This window comes from Protopterus annectens, chromosome 16.part0 (genome assembly GCF_019279795.1).
Source record: "Protopterus annectens isolate FY-2018-M chromosome 16.part0, PAN1.0, whole genome shotgun sequence".
Lineage (NCBI taxonomy): Eukaryota > Metazoa > Chordata > Ceratodontiformes > Protopteridae > Protopterus > Protopterus annectens.
Window position 1 is genome coordinate 269,196,522 of NC_056750.1, and position 23,205 is coordinate 269,219,726.

Genomic DNA, 23,205 nt, shown 5'->3' on the forward strand with positions numbered 1-23,205 from the left:
AACAATAACCGAATTCTGTTTCCAAGAACAGTACTGAAACAGTCCTCTGCATTCATATTCCTTTGATAAACTGAAGTAATTCTCTGCATTCATATTCTTTATATTCCTTTCCTCCTGAATAGTATAATTAATAATCTGAAGTGCTGGATATTTCACCTGACTTTTACACTCATATCATGGTGTCTGTACTTCCTTCTGAGGACTGCACTGCCATAACTATCTGCATACCTGTCCAAAAGCTAACTAAATGTGTCTGAAGTGTTTTCTAATAATACCAAGACCCTGTACTAAAGAGGTATGTGGAACTTTACAGGGCTTTGGTGTTATTAGAAAATACTTCCGACACAGTTAGTTAAGTTAGTTAGGGGTCAGTGGTGGGTTCCCATGCCCTGTAGCATACAAACAAGATGTTTTTGTATTCAGATGTACAGCACATTCTATTATCAGTATTCTTGACTGAAAGCTATTTTCACTAAAAGTACATTTACTGAAACTGTATGTAAACTGTGATACCTGCTTTAATATGGCTGCATTTATAGACCTATGCAAAGAGAATACTTTGTTTTTGTACATTTAAATGATACCTGATCTAACAATAATTGTATATAGATAAGAGCAAACAAAGAGGGGCAGTATCCTTGCAAACAGACATCTGTCCACAACTCATTTTTTAAATTTTTGCTCATGAGGTCAGAGTGTCACTTCAACAGAAACAGCCGTCTAGAGCCAGTGTTCTCGCTATGTGATTAGTATGGGTGCTATAAATAATGTATATTGTAACAGTGCCATAGTAGCCAGGAGTGGCCTTAAGTCAACTGGTGCCCTAGGCAAAAGGGCTCCATGATGCCCCCACTTCATCACCTGGTGCCCCCATCCTGGTCTACCTACCCCAAATAAATACTGGAAAAGCACCCCTGCTAGAGCGGCGCCCTAGGCGGCCTATGCCTAAGGCCGGCTATGATAGTAGGCTTGATTTTAGATTGTAATTTATTCTAAAGAAGTTATTTTTGAAAGATTTTAGCATACAGTTATGAATTGCAAAATATATTAACAGAATGGAAAAAGATATTCAACGGTATAATTTCTTCCTTGTTGAACATTCGAAGGTTGGTGCATTGGGTGTTATCCCAAAATCCATAGAAGCACAGTAAACTCACTATTTAAACCAACAGTGCTTTCTAGTGGTTGCAGCACCACTAGTACACTAAGCATAATAAGTTGGTTCAGAAAATTCCCTTTCATGCGAGTGATTCTAGGATTGTTTATAAGGAAGTTTTTTTTTTTTTGTTCTCTTTCTTGTCTTTTTTTTTTTTTTTTTTTTGTTAGGAGTTTATTGATTTACTGTACATTTTTGTTATATAAAATGTAACTGGTGTTTTTAATTTTAACAGTTTTATCAGTCTTTCAATGATGCCATCAAAGTGACATGGTTCATTATGTTATTTATAGCTGCTTTTTGAACTACTCAGGTTCATTTTGCTGAAGTCATTTTTATGTTAATACCATAGCACTAGACAAGTTATTAAAAAGTCAAGTTCTTTTAATGGCATTTTTGTAGCACTCGCCTAGTTCCACCTTTTTCCATCTATTCTTAATGTATAATTCCTCATAGAATACCTAAATGCAGTTCTAACCGAATGCAGCATAAATACATAAATCTGTACAGAGATTTTCATTCTAGTGTTCATGTTTTTCTAGTTACAAAATTGTTCTTGCATCAGAAAGAAAGTTTTTGTTCTGCCTGATCCCAGGCCCATGAATTAAAAACCCTGGAAATATAACCCTGCAGTTTTTTTTTTTTTTTGTCATGCGCTAGTTATTTCATCTCATTATCCCATTTGCTGTATACAGTATGAATAACACAAATTCTGGAAATGTTTATGTGGGTCCATGCATGATGACTGCTGAGGATGTCTGACTGTATTTCATGGGCAGATGAACTTCACCAAAGCTTCTTTAGAGTTTTGTATGACACTTAAAATTCCCTAATTTTTTTCCCTCAGAAATTGTGAGCCATTTGTCTGCCAAATCTTCCTTTCCTTCCCTGGAAATCTGTTTGGCCCCCTTTGGCATTAAACAAGCTTGGTAAGCAGTGATGTGGTATATGCCATCTCCTCCACATCTTCAGAATAAAGTTAGGAAAAAGTTTTGTGTCTGGCTTCATGATATAGAGGAATGAAGAGTTGGCTATGGCCCAGATGATCCAACTACAACTGTTGACCCTGGATGCTGAAAAAGTGAGCCAAGTGGGATGGCAGTGGCTGTTTGAGTTTGGCTCGCCTATCCTGGAATTTTGGAGGCAGGCTCAGCCCACTGTACATCTTATAAAACATTAGCAAGGAGGATTATGATTGATGCTTTGGCCCACCAAGTAGAGCATAATGCTGCAGTTGCATTTTTGGTGTCTGTGTATGTGTAAGGACACATGCAGCATGTGGCACTAGTCTAGTGTTGCATTTCTGAAGTGCCATCATTGTTCTCCAGGGGAAGAAGCTAGATAACATGCAAAACCTTCAGATCCATCTGGATGACCGTTAAGGTTATGATCCGGAATCTTTTCTGCCTGTTTCAGTTTCATTAGGTATCAGGAGGAAGGAATGTAATGGTCCATTAGGGATAGAGTCTTGATGGTCACGTGAAGGGGAAAAGAAAATGTCTGCATTAAAAAAAAAAGTAGCTGTTTAGAAAAAATAATACCTTTCACATATGTGGGAGGTGCAGTTGAGGAGAAGGGAAGTCTGATTGAAGAGGTTAGAGCTAGAATCTGAAGGGCTGCATCCAACTGGTACAGAGTGTCAGGAGTAGTATGTGACAGAAGAATGCCAAAGAAGCTGAAAATTTGGTATACAAAACAGTGGTGTTGTCAGTACTTCTGTATAGCACAGAAACTTAGGCAGTGTAGTTGAGAAAATTTGAGGTGAAGGAGACAGTGTCTGAGATGTGCAGTAGATTGCACACTGTGAGACTGCGGAAGAATTGATGACAACAGAACAGAAGCCACAATAGCTCTGATTGCACAGAAGATAGAAGAGAATATTATGGTGGTTCAGGCAAATGTGCTAGAAAGCAGAAGATGATTTGGTGAAGAAGTTTTGAGAGAGACAGGAAGCAAGCAAAAGGAAACATGGACTTTCAGCAAAGAGATTGATGAATTGCGTGATAAAAGACCTGCAACACTCTGGGATGATTATTGAAGAAGGTTGGAGTTAGTACTGAATCAAGTGAGATGGCTATATAGTTGACCCAACCCCATGTAGAAAATGGAGAAGGGGTTTGATGGTATGTGAAGTGTTCATTGTAACAGTGGACCTTTAAAAGTGTAGCTGTTACATCTGGTGCATTGAAGTTTACTTCATTCTTAATCTCACAGGGAAGAAGGCATGTTGATTAGCTTCCTTGGTCATCAAGGAATTGGATGTTATGATTTGGCATGTAAGGAACTTGAAGGCACAAGGACTACCTATCTTATATGGACTTTTCAGTGAGAACTGATATCTTTTTGTAGGGGAAAAAGACAGGTGGAGACCATGTGAATCTAAAAATTTGTATGTGCTGCCTATTAAATTACCCTTAAGATACAGTATTGTGATGAGTATGTTGCACAAGCATGATAGCTTTCCAAAGCTCATATCAGTATTTTCCATAAACCATTTTATGTATCCATTAATACAGTTCTCTCAGAATGTTAAATAAGGATAAACACTTGCAAACCTGTATGCTCTTCTTATTGTACGTCATATACAGTACCAATGATGTCAGGAGGACTGACTAGCTGTGCACCTTAAATTCACAGAAAGTTTGTTTGGTTATCTTACTACAGAAAGGATGTTAGATATAACAAGTTCCTGCTTGATGCAGGAGAAAGTCTGGAGACCTTTGCTGTGTATTAATAGGGATGTCATCTTCTGAAGTCACCAACTTGGCTGTTTATTTTTTTCTTCCCTTCTTTTCATTCTTATGCTTGCGAGATCATGCCTTCTGTGGCATATGTCCGATGTTGGTCCTGATGTTTGCATGGAAAAGTTGCTGTGTTTCATTCCGTAAACTACAAATCTTTGAAGTTTGTCTAGCTAGAAGGCCATGCATCAAGACCTGCACCACCACCATCACCACCACTGCTGCATGGGGAGAGGAATATGACATTAAGCTTTATGTAAGTACACTAATGTTTTAAAACAGACACCTGAAGAGGCATACAGGAAAAGCTGCAGACCTACCTTACTAGTATGCTGACTGCTGAAAGTGTCCAGGAGAGGAGTAGGAAGAGAGTTCATGTGTTCCCAGCTGGTGCCAGAGTACCATGAGAAGGCAAAGGAAATGAAAAGCAGTCATAGGTTGCACCCATCATTCTCTTTGACAGCCTGAGAGGTACACCCTTGGCAACTAGACTGAAAATACATCCCACATGTCAGCACTCTTCAGTCCGTGTTCAAGCTTCCAGAGCTTCTGTGCACCCAGCACACCCCCCCAAGGAACAATCCTTTAGTCTCACATGTGTACTTTCTGGTAACATTCAATACAGAGAATTCTTCTGTACTGGGCTTGCTATGCAGGTCTAGTCACTGGACATTGGGTAACTCTCTTCATTGTCTAGTAGAATCTTTGCCCTTTGCTGTGGGAGTGCATCCTCAAGGAATATTGTTGGATGCTTGCTCCGTGCCCTGTGCAGACCTGTTTTATCGTTGCACTGACTTCAGCAGATGCTTTCTACAGTGCCAGCGCTCTGACAGACTTCTGGTGTTTGCTTGTCACCCACTAAATGGTGTTCACCTGGTTGCTTAGGCCCCTTTGTCACCTGAAATGGAACTCAGATGACCAAGAGGCCCTTATTGTTTTGAAAACGGTTATTTTTTTCTTTTTCTCTGTCCTTGGATGATCACTACTTTGTGACTTACTTAGATTATGATCTCCATGAATTTAGACTGTGGCCACTTCAATCTGCCACTCCCAGTGTCCCCCCTCACACCTAGATACATCCCACTTAGTATCTGGTAGAGAAGGAAAAGAATTCTTGGGTCTTCAGCCTTACAGAATATGTACCTAATGATGCTGTCTTAGCATCTTTTAACCACCTAGATACTTTTCTTGAGGAAAGCGGATACCATCTAAATCCTAGCTGTCTCAATAAAACCTTTCACTTGTGATATGTATTTTGCTGAATGGCAAATATTCCGTGCAGCCTTAGCCAGCTTGCAAGTGACCCTGACCGATCTCAAACATGTGCATTGTTTGGTTCTCCATTATTCTTTGGTCTGAGTGCATGTGTCCTGCATCTATGGCTGTCATGACCTTGTTGGTTGGTGCAACAGTTCATAAAGAGAATTATGCATCTCTTTCCTCCTTTGAAGAACACTCCTTTCCTGTTTGAGACTGAATGTCATAATTTACAGCCTTATCCATCTTCTGTTTGACCCCATAGTTTGGAAGTATATCTCTTATAAGAAACATTTCTTGATGGCCATCACTTCATTTCATTAACTTTTGGAGCATTAAGCTGTCATTTGTAAGGAGGCATTTTTGCTTTTTCAAAAGTATCAAGAGTTCATTAGGATTAACCAACACTTTATCCCAAATTTGGTGTAAGAATAGTCTTTAAACCAGTCCATTCATCTCCTGATCATCTTTACAGGGCAGTAGCCAGGGATGAAAGGACCATGCCCATCATGATTGTGCAACAGAAGCGTAGCTTTTATCTAAAGAGGGTGTGTGATGTCTTCTAATGTAGAATAGCTTTTCGTAACAATATTTACTACATGGAGGCTATAACCTTTACTCTGATGTCAATTTTCATTATTTCCTCACCTGATGGGTTTGGATCTGATCCGTCTGATGTGACTTGACCGTTGCTAAAGCTTGGGTAATCTAAAACTCTAGAGCTTCTATAATACACCAACCCCAAGTACCTTAGATCTCATTTCCCACTTTAAGCAAAAGATGTGGTGACTGTTACTCTCAAGCAGATAAGTGATTCTTGAGGTTATAACTCACCTTAATTAAAATCTTTTAAATCTTTTAATCTTCCCTGCTTTAGACTATCCCTTACCTTGTCACTAAACACTTTTTTGCTATATAGGTCTTCTTCCATTTTTCCATACAATTTGTACCTCTGAGGAACCCAGATGGGTCTATCACAGAAGATAGAGACCTTGATGAAGGTGAATGGTCCTCATGGTCACCTCCTGAAAATGTCTAATTTGGAGACATCCTTGAAATCCTAAGACAGAGAGGTGGCTGGACACCCAGCAACCCTTTGTCTGAGAAGTCTGTATTCCTGGAAGCTTTTGGGATTGGCCTATCTACCTCCTGGGTGACTCTGCCCACTGACGAGCTCATTGAGTTGATCTCTCGATGGGCATGGAAGGATCCCGACACTAGAGAGCCAGTACCTTGGAGACCAGATAAGATTATGGCACCACCCGTGGACAAACAGTTTTGGACAAGAGGAATGCCCATTGATGACATGGTTGTGGCAGCGGCGGCAACTAAGAAGGAACTTGCCGTGGAAAGTTCCACTGTTCATCCCCCCAACAAGGAGTCTCTGGTGATGGGTTCGGAAAGTGTGCTTATGCTTCAGTGACCTTCACCTTATGGTCACTGAATTATTTGGCACATTTCACAAGACTACAGAGGGATTTGATTAAAGAGCTCTCAAATACACTCTCAGGATGTGTTGCTGAAGTGTAACTTCTCAGCTAGCTACCCTGCAATCTATTTCCAATTCATCCAGGACGTTCATTTTGCATGTAGCCAAACGAACCTCAAGGGTTGTGGGTTCAGGCATTTCTATGAGGGGGCATGCCTGGATGCGCCTATGTGATTTTGCGAAGCCCTTCACGTCTTTGTTCATCAATGCTGCTTTTAATGGTATGACGTTATGTGGCCCCAAAGTAAAGGACACATTATCCAGGTGTGAGAAGGATGGAAAGACTGTGTCTGCTGTGGTTGTATATTTTTCTAACCCTCAAAGAGCCTTTTCTAGGAATCATCAGGGTTCTCGAAAGAAGTGGTTCAAGAAATCCCAGGGACCTTTCCAGGACACATGTGGAAGAATGTGTCCCGGGGTAGAGGGGGGAATTCTAATGGTAGACAGTGGCCCACAGAACCAGGGGTCCAGAGATTCTTACTCTTACGGACTCTACCATTGCTCCTGAAAGGATGCCCTGTTGTCCAAGGCAATTGGGTGTTGTCTGTCACTGCACCATAGACCCTGGCTATAAATGACAACAGATAATTGGGTGCAGATGATAATTTCTAGAGGTTATACAATGCCATTTTCCCTTCCGCCTCCTTTTTAAAGAAAAAATCCCTGATGTTTCACCCAGTCAGAGAGAACAAGCAGCAGTTCAGGTACAAAGGCTGCTAGAAAAAAGCCATCCAAGAGGTCCCACCAGAAATTAATTCTTTTTAGTGCCAAAGAAAACAGGGGACTGGAGACCAGTTTTGGATCTCAGCGACTTAAGTTAATTCAGTGCACCAAGCTCTGGAAAGGCATGGTTTAGTCCAGTCTTTCTTTTCTGGGCAAGGATGACTGGATGTGCTCGACAGGGATCAGGTTCTCCAGACATGTTCTCATCTGGGGATAACCATAAACTTTGAAAAGTCTCAACTGGAACCACCTCAAAATTTGGCATTTATAAGAGCCCTGTTAAACACAGCGTTGATAGCCTCACTGCCTTTATCAAGAGTTCAGACTATAAGATCACAGATCAAAAAATCTGCAGTACCAAGATTTCAGCCAGCTTGATCCTTCAAGCTCTAGAATCAATGCCAGCGGCAATAACACTAGTATATTAGCTAGGTTTTACATGAGGCTTCTACAGTGGATGCTAGCAACACAGTGGTCAATACTTTACCAACCCATGTCAAATCCAACACATGCAAGAAGGATCTCAAGTGGTGGATTCAATCAGATCAGGTTCTGCAAGGCCATCCATTCATTCCCCTTCAGACCAAGGCCATAGTGACCATGGACACTTCCCAGATGGGGTGGGGGAGACATTTTCTTGGGAAAACAGTCCAAGGTATTTGGTCCCCCGAAGAGGCCAACTTTTACATATCAATGTCCTAGAGATGAGAACAGTGCTTTTAACATTGCAGACCCTGCAGAATGCTCTCCCTTTGGGGACGATAGCAGTTCAAATGGACAATATGTTGGTGGTTTCCTACATCAACAAATAAGGAAGGACCAGATCATATCCCTTGTGTCAAGAAGCACTCAGAGTGTGGCAATGGGCAATCTCATCCAACTGCTTTCTCATGGCACATTCTGGAGAAGTCCAGCATGATAACAGACAAGTTGAGTAGGTGCATTCTACCTCATGAATGGTCCGTCAACAGAAACATAACAGAAGTGATATTCCTTCAGTGAGGCCAGCCTTGCACCGGTCTCTTTGCTTCTCCCTAAAGAAACGCAGCAGCTACTTTGTCCTAATCTCCCCAAAGGAGGAATCACTGATAGGTGCTGTACTTCACGATTGGCCACCTGGTCTTCTTTATGCTTATCCACCAATCCTGCTTATTCTGAAATTCCTACAGAAAACTGCCATGTTGAAGAGCAGAGTCACCCTCATAACACCTTACTGGCCTCAACAGATTTGGTTTCCTTTCCTTTGGCCTCACTTACTTCACCAACCTCTAATTCTGGATATGACTCCAGACCTCCTGTCTCACCTGAAAGGCATGATTCACCCAGGCATATCAAACCGCAGGCTGACTGCCTGGCATCTCCAATTCCAATAATTGCCAGACAGCCTATGCTGTCTTCACCTGTCTGACATATACTTTTATCTTCTCATAAACATTGTACTTGAAACTCTACTCCAGTAAATGGAAGAGATTTGTTTATTGGGCTCAACCCAATTAATATTGATCCTTTTTCAGCTCCCATACATAACATTCTTGAATGTTTAGCCCTGCTTTTTAAAGAAGGAGCTAGTTCCCCAACAATTAAAGTTCAGTTAGCAACGAAATTGAATTTTCACATTGGATTTGAGGATTCCTCTATTGCTTCTCATCAACTCTCCAAATCCTTTTTGCAAGGCAATATACCTCTAAGACCTCCTTTTAAAGATACTACTCCCCCATGGGACCTGAATCTGGTACTGCATGTTCTTGCTCATTCCCCCTTTGAACCTGCAGCTAAGTGTAACTTTAAATACCTTTCTTGGAAAACAATTTTTCTGGTAGCTATTACTTCTGCCAGACAAATTTCTGAGATTCAAGCCTTGCCCTCAAAACCTCCAAGCGGCTTCCTCTTTCACAAGGATAGAGTTATGTTACAAACTAATGCATCTTTTCTTCCTAAGGTGGTGTCAGAATCTAATGTCATTCAGTCCACTAACTTGCCTGTATTCTTTCCTAAATTTGCTAACAAGGGCAAATACATGTTAAATTTGCTGGATGTGCGCAGGCAATTATGTTTTTACTTGCACAGAGCAAAAGACGTCAGAAAAACAGACTGATTGTTTGTTTCATTTGCAGAAGTAAAATTGGGGAAGCCAGTTGCCAAAATAACTTTAGCCAGATGGCTGACTGTATTTCCTATATTTATAATAAATTGGACATTACCTTACCAAAACAGTCACAGACCCATTTAACTAGATCCATGGCAACTTCTTCAGTATTTCAATCCAGAATGTCCATGGATGATATATGTGCAGCAACTTGGGCTACTCCCCATCCTTTGTTACTCATTACAAATTGGATCTGGTCTCCAGAGGTAGAACATCATTTGGTTCAGCAGTGCTCAGGAATATCCTTCCTTGCGTTCACCTAGGATCTGACTGTGTCCCATCAGTTGAGGATAGAATGAAAATTGACAACGTCAGATAAAGAAGTTATGTACTTGTCATAATGTTCCATCTGTGTTGTCCAGTTTTATTCTTCCTCATCTCTCCACCCACCATCCCCCATCCTTTAAAAACTTCTGGATGAATGAGTTGTTAAAGGACATCACTGTCCTTTTATATTGAGCGCCAGGTGTAGTCTTCTCCCTTTTTGACTGCAAATATTTCCTTTCTTGTAAAATCAAGCAAACAAGATCTGGGGTTCTTGGGGTTGGTGCATTACGTGTAAGGGTGAAGCTCAAGAGTTTTAAGTTGCCATGAGCTTTAGCAACACCCATCTGACAGATCGGATGAACCCATCTGTTGAAAATGGACAACACATATGGAACGTTATGGTGAGTACATGACTTATTTTTCTGCTATGCAAACTCTTTCCAAAAGGATTACTAGTTGCTTTGTCATCTGGCTGAAAACTGCCTGTTGGGAAATGCAGTATGCGATTACTTCTAGTGCTTGTTTGAAGAACAGCTGGATTGCCGACATTGATTCTTAGCTGGTCGTGCACAAGTTCACTCTTTCATTAAGCATTACTGCTTGGTTTGTGTCTTGAATCAAGCCTTCTTTGGTAGTTTGGTGTTACAGGATTTAGCCTTCTGAGCTGTTGTCTTTTTATTCTTTCTCTGTCTTGTTTTCTTGGGAGTTTAGTTTTTGGAATTCCCTCGGATAAATTTAGAGTTGTCAGAATTGTAGATTTTATAAGTTCTTAAGTTGTGTTCTAGCACTAAGGTCATATGGCAGTCTGGTAACTCTAACTTCTAGATTTCTGGATTGAACACTGAACACATTGAACAGCCCACAAATCCAGTTGTCTTTTAATGTCTCTAAGTTCCTAGTGTTTCTAATGTGAAGTGATTATTTATTCTATAATGTCATCAATTTTTGAGTTAAGTAAGAGCGATGTAATTGTATCTCATAGTACCGAACTCGAACTTCATAGCCAGATGTTTTGGTGTTAAACTGCAGTTGTAAATTTTCAAGTCCAAGATAGCTTGAAAACTAATGTGAAAGACTTTGTATGCAAATATTAATTTACCACAAATGTAATGATGAATAGAAAGTAACTTGATGTGTTTTCATCTGTTATTGTTTTTAATTTTTGTGCAATAAAATCATCTTGGTGAATTTTTTTTAGGTTTTGCAAAGCAACTAAATTTAAGGAAACTTAATGTTTTACAGTCCTACTTAGTTTCTGCAACTTATGTACTTTTTCATCTTTCTAAATTTCAGCATGGATTACAAAAGAAATCTCACAACCAGGATCATAATCCCAGAACTTCAGAAATGAGAGCTACCTAGGGAGAAAGCAATATAAGACATTTAGGCTGTTGTGTAGACTCTCAAGGAACATCATTCCTCATGCAGCTGTTTTTAAGAGTACCTTGATGGTTTTCACAACAGGAATGCAAAAGCTGATCACACAGGCAGCCAAAAAAGGAGTCACCAGAGTTAGTACAGTTTTCAGCAAAATCAAAAAAAAAATTAATTGTAGATTTCTACGTAACTGTACATGTGTGGAGCCTGCTTCATTGTTACATCAAAACTCAGGTGAGTTTATCCTAGTTTGCAGCTGCCCAGCTATTTACTTTTCCAGATGGTTGTGATAGACTTGACTTTAGTTGCCTATTCATCAGGTAATGCAGTAGTACTTGAGTTGCCTGTACCCCCGAGTCCAACCTTCCGTTGTATGAGTACCTTAATATACTGTGGGAAAGAGCTAGGTCTGAGTCTTTCTATGCATCACTAAAGTGTGTTTTGATGTGGGTATGTACTTATCACAGATCCTGTGATGAGTCTGCATATGGAGAGCTACTGGAAGGTAAGAGAAAGTGGTCCCCCTTTCCTTTATCCTCAAAGAACAAAAATTTTTATATAAGCCATATTCAGTTCACTCTAGGTGTAGACTCCAGTCATGGTTCTGTTTCGTCTTTGTCAGAATCCCCTCATGAGGATCTTACTTTGGGGTGGGGGGAATCATTTGATATTTTAATTTGTCGTACAACATATAAATACCTATATATTTGCCAGAACATGGTATCATAAGAATAATCAGGGAAACTAAATGAGATTTTTTTATTAAAGACCTTTCATAATGTTTCCATTATCAGTTGTCCTCTCCCTAAGATGACTCCTAGCAGCCAAAAAAGCAGACGAGACAAGCAAAACTACTCTTAATCAGCAGAATTTAACAATTTTAAAGGCATATACAGGTGTTACTGTCTTAAATACAAGACCGTACTAGGAGAAAACTGTTAATTAGGTGTGTTGCCTGCTGACAAGGAATCCAGGAAGTTGGATAGGTTTGGAAAGAGTGTTTGCCTCACCACACTTGTAAGAGTTATAAATTACAAAGATCATTTCCAAAGTTCCATTCTGAAGCAAGTTCAGATCATCCAATCTCTTTCTGTTGTGACATGAATAATAAACTAAAAAAAAAACATTTATGGCCTATAAAAGTAGGATTGCATAGATTAAAATGTGCCTTTAACCTTTTGGATTCCTTTATTTTCTACAAGAGAGGGAAATGCAGTGGATTCCTTACCACTAAGGGGTAAACATGTTTTCACTTTTTGTTTGTTGGAATCCACAGCATTTCCTTCTCTTGTAGAAAATGCGTAACAAGATGTACTTCAAAATGCTACCAACTAAGTCACACTTCTCAGAGAACCCATCCGTGCATTGTAATGGGTTGCCAAAAAGAGAGCTGGTGTTGAAATGTCTCTCCAACAGGATAACAAGAACAGCAAGAGGAAAAATCAGGGCATAAGCCACCAAGCCTTCCTTTACTATTTAGATTTTCTTTAAAATAAGGCAGATGAAAAAGATAATTTATAGAACTGCTGCCTGAATGTTTACAGGTCTATGGCTGAGGGAAAATTTCTAGAGCACTAGCGTATAGGTCTGTTAAAGGTCTGTCTGACTTTTGAACTGGGTTAGGGCGCTGGTAAAATGGTTAATGTGTTTACCACATAGACACAAGGCATATGGTTTGATTCTCACCATTGAAAGGGAAATTAGCTAAGCTTAAATTGTCCTGCAAGAGCAGCCAGCCTAGTACTAACCGATGAACTTGTATAACCTTTTTTTTCACCAAATTTGATAAAATATCATCAACAGACTTTTCTAATATGCAATCTGTTACAGGAGCATCCAGAAGACTAGATTTCACTTCTTCATGACAGTTTCAGTCCTTAGCCAAGCATGTTGGCATACAGTGACTAATGGACTGCATCTGTCACAAAGGAATCCAAAAGGTCAAACGCACATTTTAATCTAAGCAACCCTACTTTTATAGGCCATAAATGTTTATTTTTATAGTTTATTATTTATGTCATAACAGAAAGAGATTGGATGATCTGAATTTGCATCAGAATGGAACTTTGGAAATGATCCATGTAATCTATAGCTCTTACAAGTGTGGTGAGGCAAACACTCTCTTTCCAAACCTATCCAACTTCCTGGATTCCTTAAAAGTGAAAACATGTTTACCCCTTAGTGGTAAGGAATCCACTGCATTTTCTTCTCTTGTAGAAAATGCATACCAAGATGGACTTCAAAATGCTACCAACTAAGTCACACTTCTCAGAGAACCCATCTGTGCATTGTAATGGGTTACAAAAAAGTGAGCTGGTGTTGAAATGTTTCTCCAACAGGATGACAAGAACAGCAAGAGGAAAACTCTGGGCGTAAGCCACCAGGACTTCCTTTACTGTTTAGATATGCAGGTAGGTGTGAGCGTGAATGGGCGTGCCTTCTTTGAAGGTTGGGTGTCGGGCTGGCACCTCTGCACTGTAAAAATCCACTGCCAATCATTAGCGGACCAGAGTTCCGCTGTGGCAACCCCTAACCGGGAAAAGCCAAAAGACATTAGTTTTTGTTAAAAAAAGCTAATTTTTTTAGGAAAATTCTGGGCATGTCCATTCTCATACAGTTTATAAACATGAAGAAATTCATGATGATGATCCTCACAACTGTTTCTTCATTTCTGTAGAAGAACTCTTTCATGGCTATTTTGGGCATAAACTTTTCTTATCTGCATATTCCATTTAAGTCAACGCATAAGAAGTACCTTTGATTTCAAATACATTTTTTACATTTACTTTGCATTTCACCCACTTGGACTTCCTCATCCTTCAAAATGTCTAAAATATTTTACCTGAGGTCACTGAAGAAAATTTTCCCCGGTCTGGGTGTTTGTTCAGTTGTGGTTCATACTTGGGTCATTATTATCATTTAAAACATGTAATTAGTGTTCTGCAGATTTGGTACAATTACAAGCAATTGCAAATATCACTTCTTACTAATGATTTCTTAGGAGCAGTTTTGGATTTGTGTCAGCTAAAAGTGACAGGATAAAATCAAGGAAATAGCCATATTTATGACTTAGATGGTTTCCTTACCAGCATTCACAGCAAGTCAGCTGTTTGGATCTATGAGCCACGTTTGCACGTTTCTTGATTGTTCCTTATGGAAAAAACGTCACATGAGGAGACCTTAGTGCTGTTGAAAAATCTCTGAAACTTATATTGAAACAAACTCAGTCAAAATGTCTGTCCTGTTATTTTATTGCAGCTGCAAGAAGACATTTTGAGACTCTGTTAAAGCTCAGTACCTGCTGCAACCTAGTTAAGGTGTTTTAGGCCAAGAGATTTTTTAAGTCTGCCACTTGGACTGCTTCACTAAATATTACAAGCTAGAAGTACAGTCTAAATAGAGGACACATTTTGGCATGGCTGTGCTACAGGGGGTCCTTTAACTTTCCTTTGTCCTACTGCCTCGAATTCTTCCCAAATTATGTGCTTTACTGCTATGCTGACCCTCTCCTGGCATGAGATAGACTTCAGATAATACATCTGTATGACTACACTGAGTGTAACAGTAGGTCTTTGAGGGAGGGTTACTTTAGCAGAAAGGATACCCACCCTACATCCCCATGCTACTGTTTTGCATTTTTCCTTCATGTGGTGGTACTGTTAAGTACTAGTTAGATATATTCTCATGGTATGATTTGGCTACAACAAAGGTAGTGCTCTGATTGTGTGTTGTTCAATAGACTTGATTTGGGTAGCATGTCAGTACTACTTTCATGGGAGTCGCACACCACCAAGCAATACTGTTTGTTGGCACAAAACCAGAGTTGTTCTATGCAGCAGGACCATAAAGCTATTGAAAAGAAGTCCATAACAAGTGTAGTTTTGCCTAGTGAAAACCCAGATGTGATGTATTGCTGCAGTGACCTTTCCCTTGAAGATCTACTATTATTGTGAGTGTGCTGATGCCAGTTCTTTCATTCTGTAGCACTGGGATGCACTTTTCAGTGCAGATAAATTTTTGAAGGTACAAACAGATAAAGTATACAGAAAATTGCATTAACCCTACCTTTCTTTTCAGGAATATAATTACCTAGAATGCAGTTGCTAAAGAACGGTAGCAGTTCTTCATGATTTGCAGACACCCAGGCCTATATCACAAGTTTCTAAATATCTTCAAAAAGATGGTGGATTCAGAAGACTCAGAAAAACTGAACATGTTGGGAGAAACCCTGTATAACAAGATATACCCAGTGTACCCAAACAGTGCCAGCAAACTAACGGGTATGTCCCATGTATGCACACAATTTTAAATAATTCATTTTTGATTTCTTTGGAATGATGTTGTCAGTAGGTAGAGCATCCCATATAAAATGCGTCATCAACCAATAGGTATTGTTTCATATCAAAGTCTAGAACAGTTTGTGAAGAAATTAGACACTGTCATCTGTGCTAGCATGTTTAGCTGAAGTTTTGTACATAATTTTAGATTAACCTGTGTATTATATGCCAGCATGACTAACTATGATATTGTAAATAAGTTCTTGCATGTTGATTTAATACTGCGTACAGGATGTTTAAAGAGTTGAACAGTGTTCTTTTACATTTCTAACTGCACATGTTTATACAGGAGATTCTAAATGCAGACGGTCTCAAAGTCAGCTGATCTATATATGATGTCATCAGAATGTTTCCAGTTCCTCTGTGTTTACTGTCAGAGACTGAAAGACAGGAAGGAACTTTAATAAACAGCTGTTTGTTGATTTTCAAAAAGTGAAATGAAGGGAAGAACTGGAACAGTTGAGACAGCTAACCTAATTTATAAAATAGGCTGCTGGAGGCAGTTTGAACAGTTGAGTTCTGTTCAGTTCACAGTTCAGTTGAGTTCCGTTCATTTCACAGTTCAGTTCCGTTCAGTTCACAGTTCAGTTCAGTTGAGTTGAGTTCACAGTTGTACTGAGCTGTGGATACCCAAAGGACTCACCAAGAACTGTAAGTCTGCCTTTGCTCTGTTGTAATATTTCGTTTAGATCCGGGACAGTGTTCTTTATTCAGATAGGAAATTATAGTTAATCATTCAGAGTTTTTCTGAATGTTGGATTTATATCCTTCAGTATTAATTTCATTTTCCTGGTGACTGAATTCTGTTTAATGAAATTACTGTTTTACATTTTTAATAACTTTGCTCATTATTAAATATTTTTATTATCTTACATTGTGGCTGGTCAATCAGTGTATTCTTTAGTGATTTGAGAGTGATATACCTGCTTTGATAATTCTCAGGCCACTCCAAGAACCTGTCTGCTTTAGGTCATTTGCTACCATTTGTTTTGATATCTAATTGTTTAGTAATTGGACACCCCTTTGAAAAGGCATGAAGACGCCCTGATCAGTGGCAGTGTTTTACCATATTATTTGGGGCAAGGGACATGGCTGGAAGTCTGCGTCAGGCTTTTCCCAGAAGTGTTTGTTTGGATGTGTGAGATGTAATTTAAGTGTGAGTGTATCAGAGGTCTTAAACTGGGATACATTGGTCTGAAGTGTGTATTGAGTTATATTTGGGGTGGACAGAAGCATACAGTCTAGTCCCAGGATATAGAGCATGTTCCTGTTGTGCTCTTAGGGGAAAATTGTGAAATATTACTCCTGTTTAAGTGACAGTCTCACATTGGATTCAGTAATGAAGATTGAAGTTCCTTAGCTGCTGACCAAGGATAGTAGGGGACGTCACATATTGGTGGTGGGATATTAACCGGACAGCACACAGTTGTTCGGGGGTAGTTATGAAAGTCCCAGTATCCGGTTGTATTTTGAAAACAGATTATGTAGCAGTTCACTTAGAAGATTTGTTTGTGGTTCATTTTTTTCTCATCCACTTGTTGACCATTGAGCAGTGAGTTTTCCTTCCCTCATGCTTGAAACAGCCCAAGGGGTGGCCAAGCAGTAGGACAGTGAGGGTTTTGTCACCACCTTCTGCAAGTGATTTGCCCCCAGTAGCTTCCACCTTCTCACTGTATGTAGATGCCTTCATCTCATCTCTGGTCTTTATCAAGGATTTAGAAGGTTCACACACATCCTTGGAAAACAGACCAACCCCCTCCCCTGATGAAGGCAAGCAGAATCCACTTAGTCATTTCTCTTCCTCCTCTACTAGCTCCTGTAGTACCTCAGCTACTGATCAAACCTGTAATATCTTGGTAATGATTAGAGCTTCTATCCTGCTACATAATGGACCTGCATATTCCCTTTTCGTGATTTTATGTGTACCACATTTCTAAGAGAGTAGCTTCATCCTCTGAGTTCTGTCCTTACATGTTTATGTCATCTGCTAAATCATTTGAAAATGGTTCTGGAATCACCTGTAGTCAGCAGATAAGATCTGTCCCCCTCCTTAAATTAAAGCCATTTTCAGATGCTGATGATTCTTTCCTTCACCACCTTCTCATTCCCATTCACATAGATACAGTTAGATGCATTGATTGAGAACAAATATTGCATGAAACTGGAAGGGAAAGAGCTGTGAGCTGGTTTGTCATACTGCTTCACCTTTTGCTGAAGCAAGTTTTCTGTTTTGATTATTTTTTTTTTTTTTTTAATCTTGCTAAGTTGAGTTTGTTTTGACTTTTTAATTAAAAGGTTAAGAGCTTGTTGCTTGATTTACAGTTTAGACTTTTTCTGGTATTTTTTTTTTTTTTTTTACTGCTGCTGTGTTTTCCATATGGATTGCAAAAGTGATTTAGACCTGTAGACTTTGTAGATTTATTTTCTGAATTATAGATCTGAAGTAGTTAACTTCATTTGTTCGTCAACCTGTGGGTATCAGATCTGAGCCGGCAACTTTATTCAGCTAAGATCCGAGCTCCAAGCTCCTCCCCCTTACCCATAACCCCCTGCCATCCCTCTCTGTCCTCAGATCTCGTTTGCTGCGGCTTATTCAAGCATCTAGAATGAGTTTCCAAGCGTAGGGTTTCATGAGTTTTACAAAAATTACCTGTTTTTTTTTACCTAGTTTTTTACTTTAATCTATAGACGAGTGATTGTTGTTTCCCCTTTTCTGTTAAATTGATAATCTTGTTGGTAAATTTTCCTTTTGTTAGTTAGTTTAGTCTTCCCCCTCCCCCGTGTGTGTGAAGGTGTGTGCGGTTTGGGCCTATCTTATTACCATGGCTGAGGCCCCTAAAGCTTTCTTTTCCAAATGCACCGAGTGTGGCCATAAGCTATCCCCAGTAGATGGCCACACTCAGTGTGTTTGTTATCTGCCTTGGGGTTGACCATCTCTCTTCGGGCAGCACAATTTGTGCAGGCTTCAACCCCAGGGCTTTGAGGGACAGGAGGTCAAAGCTGATTCTGGCGGGACTTCTGTCCCCAGACTTGGCTTCATCCTCTTCTTCCTCGGCTGTGACTGCAGCGGTCCCGCCTTCCATTCCTGCTCCCCTGGCCGGGACTCACCCTCCCACCGTGGCTCAGGAGGAGAGGGAATCTAGGAGGGAGAAAAGGAAGGAGAAGCACCACAAGCGGCGAGCTGAAGCTTCCTCTTTGGCTCCGCCAACTAAACAGTTAGCCTTTCCTAAGATGTCCGGGCCTTCTCCTTCCCGGCTCCATTCACCTCGATTTTCCCCGGAGCCGGAGGAGGAGACCCGGTTGCCTTTGAGGTCTTCGAGGTGGCACCCCAGGCCAGCCTCGGTGGCCTTGTCTAGATCGACCTGAAGTTTATCCGATGCAGATATGGACCGGATGATGCGTAGGTTTCTCCAGGCCCAACTGTAGATGGGAGTGCTCCTGCCTCCCCCCCCTCGGGGGGTGCTCAACCCCATTTTTCACCCTGATTGCTCCTTCTCCGACCCACTACCGGGGTTCAGAGCCGTCGGATCTAGGCAGCATCGGAGCCGGGGGAGGCTCGGCGCCAATAGTACACCCTACTTTGGCTCCGTCCACACCCTCGAGTTTGTCGGGTCCATGTTTGGATCCGAGCTCTCGGAGCCGTGAGCTGAACTTTGGATTCTGAGGTGTGAGTGTGTCTTCGGCTCCATCTCGGTCGGAGCATACTGGCCCCTCTGATCCAATTGCATCGGCGCTGGCCCACATCTCAGATCCAAAGGGACTGCTCTCGGATCCTAGAGAGAGCAGTTCTCCTTCAGTGTTTGAGGTTGTGGAGAGGGTCTTGTCGAGGGACTTAAGACCCCAGGCTCCTGCTGTGGTTCCACCCATCACTCCCTCTCAGACGGGCCTACCTTCCATCACCCGGCCCCAGGGACAGCCTGCGCCTATGTCCCAGATAGTTCCCTTAGAGGAACAGGATGTGGTTGGTGAGGCATCCTCAGACAGCCCCCCCGAGGAGGTTCCTCACAAACATAAGTGCAAGAGGAGGCACTTGGACACACCCGAGTCCCTGACAGAGGACACAGACTTAGAGGAAGGGGAAGGTTCCCCAAGGTCACCCCCTGAGGACGTCTCCTTCAGAGATATTATGGAAATGCTTCGTATTAGAGGGGGGTGGTCAGCCCAAAAACCTTCCTCCGATGAGTCTGTGTTTCTGGAGGCATTTGACGCAGGCCCATCTACCTCTTGGGTGTCCCCTCCCGCCGATCCCCTGGTAGATCTGATCACTACCAGGGCATGGAAGGAACCAGACACTGTGGAGCCCATACCAAAGAGACCAGACAAAATTCTCAGTCCACCCACAGATAGGATGGTCTGGAGCAAGGGTGCTCCGGTAGATGCCATGTTGGTGACGGCTGCCACCAAGAAGGAACTAGCCCAGGAGAGTTCCTCTGTCCACCCTCCCGACAAGGAGTCTCGGACGATGGACCGCATAGGGAAGCTGATGTTCGCTTCAGCCACCTTCTCCGTGAGGTCGCTGAACTATAGGGCACATGTGATATGACTCCAGCGGGATCTCATCAAAGAATACTCAGGGTCGCCCCCAGAGTCCATGTCGGCCGAGGATAAGAAAACATTCTCAGCTCGAATGGCCACTGTTAAGTCCATTTTGAACACTTCTATGTGGCTTCTTTCCCATGCCACGGAAGGAGCCGCTAGAGCTAGCAGAGTGGGCATTGTCTTACGGCAGCATGCTTGGCTCCATCTCTTCGACTTTGCGGAACCCTTCAAGGCGTCCTTCGCAAATGCCCCTTTTGACGGCTCTTTGCTGTTTGGCAAGACCGTCTGCGACACGCTGGTCCAGAGTGAGAAAGACGGAAAGACGTTGTCTGCCATCGGGATCCGCTTCTCTGCTCCCCAGACATCCGTCTCCAGGAACTAAAGGGGACAAAAGAAGATGTGGTTCCGGAAATCCCAACACTCCCATTTTGCTCCAGACCCCTCGTCCTTCAGAGGCAGAGGAGAACAGGGTGGACGCCGACACAGAGGCAGAGGGGGACCGAAGAATTTCGGGTTGAGAGAACCTTTTTCGGATCGGCCCGCGCAGCAGCCCTGAGGGGTTACCCAACTGCTCCACTCTGGAGGCAGTCGGGGGGCATTTCTCGAGGTACCTAGCAGTTTTGGAGTCCATTACAATGGATCGCTGGGTGCTTCGAATCATATCCAGAGGTTACACTATCCCCTTTCTGAATCTCCCTCTCAAATCCCGGAGCCTCCCCGATGTCCCACCCAATCAAAGGGAGGCAGCAGCCACAGAAATAAAGCAGCTGCTAAAAAAAAGAGCAATCCAGCCCGTCCCCCAAGATCAATCCGGATCAGGCTTCTACTCCAGGTTCTTTCTGGTGCCAAAAAAGACGGGGGACTTAAGACCAATCCTCGACCTGTCCACTCTAAACCTGTCAGTTGCCAAAGAAAAGTTCTGGATGGTCACCATTCAATCCATTCTCCCACTCCTGCAGGAGAATGACTGGATGTGCTCTATAGACCTCAAGGATGCGTACTACCACATTTTGATGGACAGACTATCCAGAAGGTTTCTCCACTTCTGGCTGGGAGCCAGCCACTACCAGTTCAGGGTCCTTCCCTTTGGTCTCACCACAGCCCCCAGGGTGTTCACCAAAGTGATGGCAGTTGTAGCAGCCCACCTGAGGCTTCAGGGAATACAGGTCTTTCTGTACCTAGACGACTGGCTCCTGACCGCCCCCCACCAGGCATCTACTCTGTTCAGCCAAGAATTACTTCCTTCACTTGGCCTCTCATCTGGGAATCTCAATCAATCTCGAGAAATCCTCCCTTCAACCAACTCAAACTTTGGATTTCATAGGGGCCAGGCTAGACACAAACCTGTTGAGGGCCTTCCTAACTCCGGACAGGCTTCGAACTTTGATGCTCCACGTGCTGGCCCTCTTACAATCCCCGGCTCCTCCAGCGGAATTGGCCCTGAGGGCCCTAGGTTCCATGGCTGCAAGAAATCCCTACTCTGGTGGATCCAGTCCTCAGATCTCAGGGAAGGGTGCCCCTTCTCTATGGCCCCACCCCAAGCCACGGTGACCATGGATGCTTCTCGCCTCGGATGGGGGGGGGCACTGCATGGGAAGAACTGTCCAAGGCACGTGGACCCACTTGGAGACCTTGTTGCACATCAATGTCCTAGAGATGAGGGCGGTGCTTTTAGTGTTTCAAGCACTCCAGGCCCTTCTTCCCTTAGGGACAATAGCGATTCAGTCAGACAACATGTCCATAGTCTGGTATATCAACAAACAGGGGGGAACCAGATCCTATCCACTATGTCGAGAGGCCATGAGAGTTTGGGAATGGGCAATCGCCACCAACCGCTTTCTCACAGCAACGCACATTCCAGGTTGGTCGAACATTTTGGCAGACAGGCTGAGTCGAACCATCCTCTCACCTTACGAGTGGTCTCTGAACCCGAGAGTAGCGAAGCAAATCTTCCTCAAGTGGGGTCAACCTTGCTGCGATCTATTCACGTCACCTTCGAACGCAAAGTGCAGCGAGTACTTAGCTCTACTTCCCCCACCAGGGCAATCCCCCAGAGATGCTCTAGTCCATGTTTGGCCATCCGGACTACTTTATGCTTATCCACCTCTTACTCTCATGATAAAATTCTTGCAGAAAGCTCATCATTTGGGGAGCAGAGTGATCCTCATAGCCCCATTCTGGCCTCGTTAAACGTTGTTCCCTTGCCTATGGTCTCATCTAGTCAATCCTCCATGGATTTTGGATCCCATTCCAGATCTATCTCACCCCCTGGGGTTGACGACCCCAAACCTGGACAATCTCAAGCTCACAGCTTGGTTGATCCAGTTCCAGTCATAGCTAGGACTCCCGGTATCTCCTCTTCCGTTAAAGCTATTTTAGTAGCCGCTCCTAAACCTTCTACTAGAAAGGTCTATAAGAGCAAATGGAAACATTTTTCAATTTGGGCGGAACATAGAAATTTGGATCCCTTTACAGCCCCGATACCAGCTGTATTGGATTTTTTGTCATACTTATTTGATCAAGGTGCCAGCTCCTCCACTGTCAGAGTCCAATTAGCAGCAATTTCACACTTTCATGTGGGAAATGATCTTGGTTCTTTAGCTTCTTCCAAAATCTGCAAGACCTTTGTCAAGGGTACCTTCCTGTTAAGGCCTCCTGTTAAGGATGCAGTCCCTCTGTGGGATTTAACTCTTGTTCTCCAGGCTCTTACTGGCCCTCCTTTTGAACCTGCAGCTTTGGTGGATCTAAAATATTTATCTTGGAAAACAGCCTTTCTCATTGCTATCACTTTGGCTAGAAGGGTTTCAGAGCTTCAAGCCCTTTGCGCCAAACCTCCATATCTGGTCTTTCATAAAGACAGAGTTTCCCTCAGGACCAGTCCCTCCTTCTTGCCTAAAGTCGCCTCTGAGTCCAACATTAATCAATCTATCAATTTACTATTTTTTTTCCCAAATTATCACAACAAAGGTGAATACAAATTACATTCCTTGGACGTGCACAGACAATTGAGGTTCTATTTACACAGGGCTGCTGAACATAGGAAATCTGAGCAACTCCTTGTATCCTTTGCTAAACCCTTTTTGGGTAAACCTGTGTCAAAAGCTACATTGTCCAGATGGATTTCACAATGTATACTTCTTCCATATAAGAGTTCTGGCCGACCAGAACCTGTC

The 23,205-nt window shown here is 42.2% G+C and overlaps 1 protein-coding gene across 1 annotated transcript in view; it reads left to right on the forward strand.

The window, feature by feature from the left end:
• Window positions 1–23,205, forward strand: part of LOC122790988 — a 542,539-nt gene that overhangs the window by 163,766 nt on the left and 355,568 nt on the right. Inside the window, exon 2 of the mRNA XM_044058711.1 lies at window positions 15,234–15,436. Coding sequence (XP_043914646.1) covers window positions 15,283–15,436 — 154 coding nt within the window. The 5' untranslated portion in view covers window positions 15,234–15,282. The remainder of the gene's footprint in view (window positions 1–15,233; window positions 15,437–23,205) is intronic.